At 39.4% G+C, this 11,721-nt stretch overlaps 2 protein-coding genes across 2 annotated transcripts in view; both read right to left on the bottom strand.

Annotated features, from left to right (window-relative positions):
* Positions 1–1,066: 1,066 nt before the first annotated feature.
* Positions 1,067–4,770, bottom strand: sinhcafl (SIN3-HDAC complex associated factor, like; the record flags this gene model as incomplete). Its single annotated transcript, XM_083665109.1, has 5 exons — positions 1,067–3,505; positions 3,610–3,760; positions 3,950–4,064; positions 4,182–4,281; positions 4,643–4,770. The coding sequence occupies 5 exons, from the start codon at positions 4,768–4,770 to the stop codon at positions 3,325–3,327; spliced, it is 675 nt and encodes a 224-aa protein (XP_083521235.1). The 3' UTR covers positions 1,067–3,324.
* Positions 4,771–6,534: 1,764 nt separating this feature from the next.
* dennd5a (DENN/MADD domain containing 5A) overlaps positions 6,535–11,721 on the bottom strand; it is a 34,630-nt gene continuing 29,443 nt past the window's right edge. The window contains exons 15-23 of the mRNA XM_083697150.1: positions 10,955–11,083; positions 10,267–10,388; positions 9,895–10,040; positions 9,629–9,747; positions 9,318–9,499; positions 9,126–9,208; positions 8,797–8,920; positions 8,513–8,681; positions 6,535–8,208 (exon numbers count right to left, since the gene is read on the bottom strand). Coding sequence (XP_083553276.1) covers positions 8,025–8,208; positions 8,513–8,681; positions 8,797–8,920; positions 9,126–9,208; positions 9,318–9,499; positions 9,629–9,747; positions 9,895–10,040; positions 10,267–10,388; positions 10,955–11,083 — 1,258 coding nt within the window. The 3' untranslated portion in view covers positions 6,535–8,024. The remainder of the gene's footprint in view (positions 8,209–8,512; positions 8,682–8,796; positions 8,921–9,125; positions 9,209–9,317; positions 9,500–9,628; positions 9,748–9,894; positions 10,041–10,266; positions 10,389–10,954; positions 11,084–11,721) is intronic.

Raw genomic sequence — 11,721 nt, 5'->3', positions numbered from 1 at the left:
TGTGTGTGTGTGTGTGTGTGTGTGTGTGTGTGTGTGAAAGAGAGAGAGAGAGCGAGAGGAAGAGAGAGCGCGCGCTCTGGTTTACTTTACTCCATTTATTTCTATGCTTACTTCACTGAAGTATCCAATTGTTGCCTTAATATAGGATTGATAAAGTGCAGATATTTCGCAGTTAAAAATAGCCTAGGCTACATAGACAGCTTCGATGTGCTCATCCTTGGGGCTGGGGAAAAAAGTTTAAGTCAACGCTCCAGATGTGTCCTCAACACTTCTCTTTGCGCTAGGCTTTATACGAACAGTGAACTGCGTCTCACATTTACACTATGTAGCCCTGTGTCTGTGCTATTCTGAATTCTCCTGGTGTTTATAAAGCGGAGAACTCTGAATGCCCAAACTTAGAAATAATGGTGGTCATAAATTATCCCATTGTATTTCACACTTCACTGCTCCAGACTTGTGTAGAGTCTTTGTCGGTGATCAAAGTGCCATCCTTTGAAATCCGTCTGTTGTGTAAAACTCGGTTTGTGAAACTACGCAGTACGCGCAGTTGCCCTGGCGCGTAAATAGGCTATATGTGTGAATATATAATTACATTATCGATAAATTAATTAAATTTGTATTAAACTATGACACAGTTAATAGCCTAATATTCAACATAACTTCATAACATGGAACAGGGAAAATTACTTCAACATCAGATTAGCCTACTCTCCCACATATGAACATGATGAGCACGATTAGAGGAGTGTTCATTATACACTTGTAAGATGTTTTATATATTTTTGCCGACTGCTCCTGTGTATTGTCTCCCCAGGTGACTTTCACAAGGCTGATTGGTATTCCTCAGATATGTAAAATATTTGATGTTAGACTGTGCTGGCAACAACATTCAAATACTTGTGAGCTATAAATATCTAACATTCTTAAGCCCTTAATGGCGGTCAAGTGCCAATGCAAGCAGCCTATTGACATTGCTCTAATTACAGGACCTCACTCTGCCCCGTACAATTATTTTTGGGCAAATCGATTGTGCACCATCTAGTGGTAGAAAAAAGACACCAACTGGTGTTCTTTTGTGTTTTATTACAATACAGAACTAGTTGAGATACGGTATACAAAATAGCGTCATAGAAAATCTAATATTAAAAATAAGTGCACAAAATGAAAATGGCAAGGTTCTAAACGGTTCTCTTAACAGCATCAGTTTTCCAAACAGCTTTGAAATAAATAAATATAAATTACATGACAGATTGAAGTTCATAATGAAAAAGGACAGTTCATTCTTATAAGGCACACCTCATAATATCCCCAAAAATCCTTGCAAAAACATTAACATGGCATTTCCCTATGTACAGAAAGTTTTGTTTTTCATCTTGATAAAAAAGAAGCAGCATCTCCTTACCATGACATTATTTTAGAATCACAGTAGTATATTCAATGCTTAACTACCCTGCCACAAAGTAACTGTGTCAAGAAGCGAGATTATACAGTATTGACACAAATCATTCACTCACTGCAGTGATGAAGTCCGTGTTTTGTTACAATTAATGAATGCAATTTCACAACAGTTCAACCTGTCTGCATATTGGACACCATAACAACAAAAAGTAATTTTCCATACAGCTAAAACTATGCAATCTAAGTATTGTTTATGGGGTACACCACTTATTGGTTTGATCTAACTACTTTAGAGGCAAAAAGTCCATTATGATTGAACAAATATAATACATTGAAATGAAATATTGCTATATAAATGGTGCTGTAAAGCCAATTTGGTTCAACTGGGACCTAACAAACATGAGGCATAGATGACGTTTAAAAAAAAAAAAAATCCCCATGGTGATTAGATCATTTCTGACATTCAAAATGTCTGCATAGTCTCAGCTTTGAATTGTTTTCTGTAGTTTCTGTAGATGAACATGTTTACAAAAAAACAAGCGGAACGTTCAATAACAGAGTACCAAAAAGGCAAGAATGCAGCACATTGGTCATGTGTTAATAATATTGCTTTTGCCTTCCTCCTATAGAGGCCCTCACATCGACCGAAGGTCTTTCAGTACAGACTATGCTGAATTCCAAAACCAAAGTCCATCGCATAGATCTGAAATTATTGGATAGATTTAAGCAGTTATTTGCATCACATTGCAGTCTCATTAGCAAAGTGGATTTTCTTTCTTATTCCTAGTACAATCCTCTGAGAGCTACAGAAGTAGCTCAGGCCAGGGGTAGATTCCAAATTTAGCATGAGTTGAGAAAATTAGTAATGCCATAATAGAATGCCTCAAAAAACAACATGTCTATGTATCTGTGCACAAGTAGTGGTTTAAAAAGATCCTGTCATTTAAATGTTCTAATGGACCAAAGGACAAAACATGTGTATATACAAGACACTTTAAACATTTTGCTATACAATGTGCATTTTCATTTCATGGAAGACTACACCATTGAGAAATAATTGCTTGCTTTCATTCCAAGGCAGAGATGAGTGCTGCATGCATGGTCTAACTCAATCTATTGTGATTTGCTTGCATAAAATGCTGGTAAGCAATGTATACACTCATGGTATGGAGTGTTTCCAACTCACAATACAACTCAGTGCTTGTCAAACCATGGATGTGCAGGAAAGAGTAAGAGAATGCATGCATACATTTAAATACTTAAAAGTTAAGGATACTAGATGCTCAAAGGCCACTAATAGCACTTTGTATTAAGATACTACAAATCTAATTCCTGTGCTCGAGTCTCAGGACCAAGGAAATATCACAAAAGATTGCAACAATCTATTATGTAGGGCGATTCCACTGATGCAAATGATCTGATTTTAGAAATATAGCGAGAGTCTTGCATATCAGCACATGAACATTTCTTTACCATATTACATCGACAGCTGTAAAAATTGAAAAATATATTTAAAAAAAATAACAATGTTGATATGCTGGCATAAGGAACATGTTTACAAATGCTGGTAGAGGTACAGTAACACAGAAAATAAATTTCAAACTTTGCAAACAATTCAACAGACCTGAATAGTGTGCCCCTCAAGGCCAAATAGAATTCTGCTTCCTCATCCTATAAATAGTATTCTAATGCCCATATAAAAAAACAAACATTTTTTTGTTATTTTTTTTCATTTTCTTAGAAAAATTATAAGAAATTAATTCTATACAACATAAAAAAAATACCCATATCAAATGAAAAATAGGAAACTCATTTAGCTGTCTAAATACACAGTGAACTAATAAGGGAATGGATTTGGAGAGTCTGCCACTGGAGACAAAAGCTGGTGGGTGACCATGGACACCCCCAGGGGGTGCTCTAAAACAATCACCAGGTCTCTTTCGGGTCCTCTGAGAGCGGAGGAGGGAGTGCGTTGGGAAGGTGTGTGTCTTGCTTGGGCACCAGCGTCTCCTGTTTCTTGGAGCTGCAGCAGGGCTTGAAGATACGTGGGTCAATCATCACCTCACCAAACCGCCCTTTGTAGACAATCCCACAGCACACCTTTTGCCTACAGGGAAGAGAGGCAAACACACAGATTGGTACCAGATAATTGATGATACTCTGATCAATTTGGGGGTTTCCTTTTTTTAAGATACAAGACCAGTGCCATACCGTTTCCAGTAAGAGCGGTCAAGGAAGGAGAAGACAGACGGAGTGGAACGTCTCTGCTTGGACTCTATGTCTGAGGCGTCATCTGACTGGTTGCTGTAGCTGGGGGACTGAGATGGAGACATGCTGGAGGTGGTGCTGTGGGCATCTGAGTCTGAATGGAAAAACAGGACAGTTTTATTGACAGGCTTAAGGCAAATGTTAGGCATATCTACCTGAAATAAAGTAATGCAAGCAATGCTATCATATGATGTCTAAGAAGGTAATTCAACAAAGTGGTAAAATATAGTTACAGCAGTATTTTGATGCTATTTCATCTAACAGGGCAAGTCAGTGTGCCTACTTTGTCGTTTCAACTTGTGAAGCCTCCTCAGCTTGCTTTTTTTCTTCCCATCAATGTTCTTCATCTTCTTTGGTTTGGTCAGCTTGATGCCTGGCCCAGCTCTGGCATCCACAACCTTATGTCATACAATAAACAATAACTACAACTTCAACACAGCATCAATGTCATGACAAATGACAATGCGGTCAGATGGAGTAGCGTCATCATTGAACTGAAAACATGAGGTTCTTACATGGTTCCAATTCTTCTTAGACCCATTTGGCAGTTTTTTCCACCTTTTAACCAACAGCACACAGGCATTGCAGATGTCTCCAACACGATCCTCTGACAATCTTGATAAACAGAAATAAACAGAAATATGAGCCTATATATTACTGATTTTCATGAGACATAGTTCAGCAAAAACAGGGGAAAATAACAAACGTGTGCAAAACTAGAATAACTATTTTCAGAAGCAAATAAAATAATATCAAAACATCCTCCAACATCTACAAAAAGAGTTTTCTAACACTCGTTTCACCTTTTATTGCACGTGTCAATTTACTGGAAAAACAATGTGCAAATTGTGTATGCCTACTAGCTCAAAAACATACTGTGGGCTAAAAAGACTTAATAATCAAATGGATTTTAATCCCACAACACAATTTATTTTCGTTTTTAGTAATGCATAATGAATGACACGTTGGAACTCACCCAAAACACAGCCTGAACGTTTCTTCGTATCGGCTGCTGTCCGTAAACCGTGAACTAGATGATTTGGTTTTGCAAATGCAACATCCTTCATGACTGCGATATATTTTCGACTTGTGGAAACCAAACATGTTGACGGAGGAAAACCTGCGGATAAAGTACAAATACATGAACAATTCTGACATATGTTCAATGCAAAATTGCAAGTGTGTATGCTGTCGATGCCTTGTTCCATGGATGGTAAGGGGGCGGTCACCACATGCGCTCAAAGCAATTGTTCAGGAACAATGCTGTTGTCCAAAACACCACAATTTCAACTACGATGTGACTTTCTTTTTCTGACTAAGTTCGCCACAACATACATTCGTGCCATCATCTATTATTTTAGACACATAATATATGTCGATAGAAGATTTTCGCATGTAGCTGCAAGTTGAGTATCATCCCGCTATAGTTGAGATGAGACCAGACAGTGAGACAAGAGATTTTGAATAAAGCTCGCGGGCTAAAAAAAAAAAAAAAAAAAAAAAAAAAAAAAAGAAGAAGAAAAACATACACGGGTTGTCGAGACCGTTTCTGACTATATCTACCTGATCACCAGCTACTTTATGGGCAGAAACAAATACAAGCGCGCACTAAGAAAACATTGCTGCTTTGATTGTTCTTAGTAAGCAATCGCCCAAAGAGCATAACAGTCAGCATCTGGCAGCCCAGAAACAATGACGCCATCGCGAATGTTAGCGGCAGCTCGCGGACTTGGCCCCTGACTGTTCTCTTAATAATAAAACAATGCGTCACCAGAAATGAAACGCAATAACAACTTTATAATTATCTCATTGATACTGTTTTATCAGAGGTTAAAACGTATGAGAGTCAGTCGGAAAAGCAAGCATGTCAGTGTTCAGCTAGTTAGCAGTTGGGGGAATTCTAAACAAAAAGCGGGGAAGGAAGAGCTTGAAAAAACAAAAACCTACCCCAACACTTATTAAGCGACACATAATTGAATTGGCCGGCAATAGATTGCTTAATAATTTTATTTGCTGTAGTTATTGTGCAATTCAAAACGCAAATAATTAGACATCGCCTTCCTCCCCTTTAAATTCAAACTTTCGCCCGCTGAGAGCGCCAAATAGCAATCTCTTGACTTATTGTTGTCAGCTGCTAGCTTGCTAGCCTAGCTACCACGCCACGCTCCACATTCACGCTCTCCCATTGTTGCAACGATCACATTGCAGATGTAGCTACTATGCACGCGACAAACTCGAGTCCCATTTTAGAATGTCAAAACCAAAGCATTCTATGTATCCCTGTAATAATTTCTGCAAGCAAATGCCGTAAAGAGCAAATAACGGAGGACTTACCGGACAAAAACTTTGAATCTTCACCGTTTTCTTTTCACACACTGCGCATGCCTTACTACTACTACTGCATACAGCTGAGTATTACAATATAATTAGCATAAAATAACATGGACAGAAAGCGTTGCACCGTAGAAACACCATATAAGGAGTGTAACGTACTCGTTTGAACACAAATTCAACCAATGGGTGTTCTCAATGCATGGTATTTAAGAATGCTGCATTCTGGGAGATATAGTGAATCAGTGGGCTCGTCAACAGTTGACGCCAACTTTTGAGACTTCACGTCCCAGAATGCCTTGAGTCAATGAAATTAGAATAAAAAAGGGCTCGGAAATGGCGCCAATGAGTTTGTTTACATTTTAAACTAGCAGTTGATACAATGTGTCATTATTTGACTTCTGTGCTAAGTAGGTTAACTCAAGAGTTATTCAATTCCTTGAATAAATAACCCTATTTCTAAATAGTAACCCATATCAACCAGTAATAATCCTTTCATAAAAATAAAATAACGTAATTATTAATGCATTTCTATAATTTTATTCTGTATATATTTTTTACACTGTACAATTGCTCACTTAGTAAACACTACATTACACAGCTATGTAAATAAATGTACAACAGTATTGGAAAAAAATAAAAATAAAAAATAATAATATATATCTATATATATATATCTATATATATATCTATATATATATATCTATATATATATATATATATATATATATATATATATATATATATATATATATATATATAGATAGATATATATATAGATATATATATCCCAAGATGCTCATGAGGGTCGTACATGGACTAGTACAAGAGAATCCAGACATTTGTTGGCACAGGAAAGACATCCGTCATCTACTTTCATTCTTATTCATCATGTGCTGCACAGTAATAAGCAGAGGAGGTACCAATGATTCTTATCTATAGTTCTAATGTTTACTTTTTTTTGTGGTGTGGATATTGCATAGCAGAAACCCAACAACATTTTCAGAGGAGAACAACTGTTATTGAATGTGGCTTCATATAGCAGCCAAATGTACCACTCATCATGAATTTAACTGTCAATCAGCTCTTAGAATTTTAAACAATTTTAAACAGACATGATGGAAACCTGTCAGGAGTGTACAAGGTACAGAGCAGAACAGGTGCAGAGTAATGAGTTGTAGGGGAGAAGGATTTACTGGTTAGAGGTATTTACATGAAGGCTGTCATTTTATAAATGACTCACTTTCCACCAAGCCAAGGTTATTACTGTTAGTACTGTTGAAAAGTTACTTGTCAACTTTGAAGCATCGACATGGGCTTTACTCCTCCAACTGAATACAATTGTGCATCACTAGCATAAGCTACATTATCTTATTCATAGAAGGAGGAACCTCTTCTCAGCCAAAGTTATTCCATATACAAGATTTGCAAACTACTGCATTTCCTGGGGAATGACCAAAATGTACATACTGTCATATTGATGTAGGTGAATCTGTTTTCCACACTACAAAACATCTATCCCCCTGTCATATTCATACTTATAAAGCATACTTCTACATCATTTGCTTCAAGCACTGTTATGACAGTTAGAATTAGATTTAACAACAGAGCAAGCAACTTGACAGACATATCAAAATAATACTGTTCTTCTCTGAAAATATATTAACAGTTTTTGTTCCTTGTTTTCCTTTTAAATATAGCCATTGTCAGCAGTTCACAATAACAATGAAAATATTTAGCTTTCAATAAAACAGTATAGCACAGGTGAGTTATCTTCAACAATGTGAAAATCATGGATCATAATAGAAAACATTATTAACGTCTAACACCAACATTGTTGAGGATAAAAATAACAACACATTTTGAAAGGCCCATTGCACTTAATATATGGCAAATGTAACAGTAGCTTTAATATAAGCCAGAAATCGTCCTTTGTTCAAGTCTCTTTCTGCATAAAAAAGGTTTAATTGTTCTTTAGTGGTCCCCAACACACTTCCTGGTCAGGTCCGATTGGTGCGAAGGAGGGCCTAGATACCAATGCCTTTGACAAGCGAAGCTTCTAGAATAATGTTGAACTCCTGCAAAGTCTGTAGCACTCTGATCAGAGAATTGACCAATGAGTGGTCCTTTATCAGTGCTGTGTCCTCATACATCTGGCCCGTGATTGGGCAGTCTGCAAGGAGAGCGATCCAGTGGTGCAGCAAATGGTCTCTATGAGGAGCAGAGACAGGTAGTTTAACAGACTGACTCAATCTCAATGCTTTCAGGGAACTTTTTAGTGAATGACACCTGGTAAAAGACCGGATAGAAAGGGGTCAGGCTTTGTTATGAGTAATCATTCTTAGTCATGTCCTGTCTTGTCGTGTGCCACTTAAAAAGCATTCTTTCAAAGAGCAAAGAGGAGGATATTTCATTGAAGTTGCAGGTGCGTTTTAGCTTACAATCCCCTCTCTGCTATAAAGGTTAGTACAGAGACTGTGTTCCTGTGTTTATAAGGCTACCGAGGACATCTCACCTGGCTCCCAGACACACCAGCATCTGGAACTTCCCATCCTTGCCTATGTTTCTAGATGTGCTGTTGATGGCGCGCATGAAGCGGCAGAAATGGCGTACTCTGGTTTGCCAGTTCTCATCTGGAGTCACCTCCCTCTGCTCCGCACTCTCAAAGTACACTTGTGACTTTTCTAAAATAAGGAATCAAAGACAAGAGAGATCAATAAGATGATCAGTAATAAGAAAATAGCATGCAATACATGTACAGTATATTGAGGACAAATGGGGATGTATAGCAACCTGTACCTAAGAAGTCCCAAATGAAGACATTCTTAAAGAGACGTGGTGATTTGAAGCCATGCTGGAACACCTGCTCTAGCGCCCAGACTAGGCCAAACTCCCCACACAGCAGAAGGGTCAGACTGCCCCTCTACAGAGAAACAGAGAGAGAAGACAGAAAAAGAGTATCATCAATATTGTCTCATTTCATAGACACACATCAGCTGTGCCCATGTTTAACTGTTCATTAAAACACATGTGTATGAGACTAAAACAAGATCAGAGGCTTTTGAGGTGTACAGACAGGGGAGGGGCGATGATGAATAATAGAAAGCGTGCCGGGGCTTGTCTCTCACCTCCTTCTCTGGCTTGTGGAAGTGCTTTACAATCCCATTGATGGCCTCTCCTACTCCCTCCTGGATCTGACCTGTGTTTAACTCTGGTTGATGACAAAGGGTCAGACAAAATCAGTCTATGCGGTCAGACACCAGACCTTCACAAGGAAGCAGCTCTCAGGTGCTATACAAGGCATTGGTAGAGTGACTCACTTGGTTTGCTGTTTGGTGAGATGGTGACAAACCTCCTCATCATCCCGGGGGACTGTTGCATGGGTGGCGTGCGGCACAGCCGGTCATCGTTTTCTGAGCTGGGGGTCACCAGTTCCCCCACCAGGATCCTCTCCAGACTACCATCATCCACCCCCTTCCCCAGCCACCGTCCACACGGGAACCTGCACCACACACGCACATGCAATTTAAATTATTTAGACATCATTCTCTCTGGTCTTTCTTTTGATTAGATGTCAATGGAATATCTGATAGGTAGCTATCAGGTAGCTGCTACCAGATCTTTCACTCACTTGTAAGCGTGTCCTGTGATCTCATTCCGGACCATAACACACTCGACCAGCCACTTAGCGTAAAGCCCTGAGTTATCATGGCCCATCTGCACTGTGGTCAGCTTGCCCAGGTTCTGGCACTGGGTGGGAGAGAGGGACAAGAGCCATGGTTGACATACTTGAGTGAGTTGACCTATTCAGTGCTCTCTAGAAAATACATTACTAATTACTAATTGTATTACTAATTGTACTTCTGTTTTGTTCTACATCTCAAGGGAAGTACCAACCTCAAAGGTGATCTCCTGAGTGTTCTTAGGAACTTGGAGCACCCCAGTTTCAGCCAGCTCCCCAGACACACACACCCAGGGGTTGGCAGTGAACATGGAACCTCCTAGTTTCTTACTGGGGATGACCAGCACGTGGTACGGGATCACTGTAAGACACAGAGGAGAGAGGGATGCATGAAACCACTGGAACTGAGATGAAATAGTCATAGTTCCATGTAATGTAGAATCATTTCTAAGATATTTGTAAAGTTTTTGAAGTTGCATCTCAAATGAAAGGGAACAGAGTGACACAGCCATGTTTGTACACAGTTTCAGAGTTAGCTATATAATGTTCAGTGTCATGGCCAGACTGTATGAAGGCATGTCACTCACTGATGGTGGTAAAGACATTGGTGAAACAGAAGTAGTCTACAGCGTTGAAGGAAAGGAGGTGGTAGAGGAACTGCTCCTTCTCATCATCACAGCGCAGAAAAGCATAACGCTTATACAGTTTCCTGCAAAATACATAAAAATAACATATTAATCTCAAGATACATGAAAACAAAAATTATTACAATATAATATTTTCAAAACATTTTTGGTATTGTAAATCATGGCACCTTAAAGGCAAAGTCAAAAGCTGGTGAATGTGTGTTTCTTGGTAAACAAAGGAGAGGTCACAATACCTCATATAAATCCTCCTGAATGTGACCCACTTCCTCACTGATACCTCATCAATTATGAAAACCACGTAAATGTTTAATACAGGATTGTACTATGAAGTTTGGGTATTTCAAAGGAGCTCTTGTAATATAAATGCATAGTTTCCAGACGTAAGGTTGATTTCAACTGTATAAGAGGGACATTCCGATGGACATTTGTGAGGAGCCCAAGCATTGAAGAAGACTTATGGCAGTAATAATGCTTCTCTTTATAATCATCATAATATGACAGTCAGGAAATAGCCTTAAATTGAGCTGAATGTGGTGTTATTCCACATACTAAGGCAGAGGCTCTAGAATCAGCCTTTGTAGACAGTTTCATGGGGCAGTAGTTTAGTGTGTGCTGTGGTTTTGCTCACTTTGTAAGCTCGTGGTCAGACAGCAGCTGTTTCAGGTGTCTGGACAGCAGTTTCTTCTCCATGGAGAGGCGCACCCAGGCCCGGGCCTTGCCCACGTCTGTCTTGATCTCACCAATGTTCTGAATGTGCCTGAGGAGGATATGTCAAAAGAACACTACAGTCAGAGGAAGACAAATACACACACGCAAACACAAACACAAACACAAGGCCTGTGGCAAAGGTGAGCATGGGGCACAAATGTGGATAGGTTAGCAGTGAGTATCTCTGACCATGGTGACGATCTGCCTTGTGGTTTTTGACTGTGTCTATACTGTAAGAGCATGTTTTTATCCAAGCCCTGGATTCCAGAGCAGAGCAGAACTGAAGGGGGCCAGGGGGCATCCCTACCCAGACTCCCTAGTGTTTAGGCCAGCCTCCTGTCATTGCTCGCAGCCACTATCATGGCACCCCTGTCCAGACACATTCCCTTCCACTCCACCTCTGCCAGTGAGCACTGTCTACTCTCTTTAAGTGCTCCCCACACCCCCACCTCCTCCTCTTTCATCCCTCCCCCTCTCCTCTCACTCTCACAAATTAACCCAATTTCCGCAACTCAATCTCCCTATGGCAACAGAGCAAATATCAACATGCACAAGATAAGATAAGATAAGCAAGATAAGACTGTTATTGTGTAAGTGGTACAATAATAATGATTATGAGTATAGCAACCCCCCTTAGCAGTCTGTAGAGGCTGCAATTAGATGGTGAAGATAAATAAATGATTATGT

This window comes from Argentina silus (genome assembly GCF_951799395.1).
Source record: "Argentina silus genome assembly, chromosome: 2".
In the NCBI taxonomy this organism is placed as follows: Eukaryota; Metazoa; Chordata; class Actinopteri; order Argentiniformes; family Argentinidae; genus Argentina; species Argentina silus.
The sequence above is the reverse complement of the archived record's forward strand: the minus strand, read 5'-3'. Positions and strand labels throughout refer to the sequence as shown.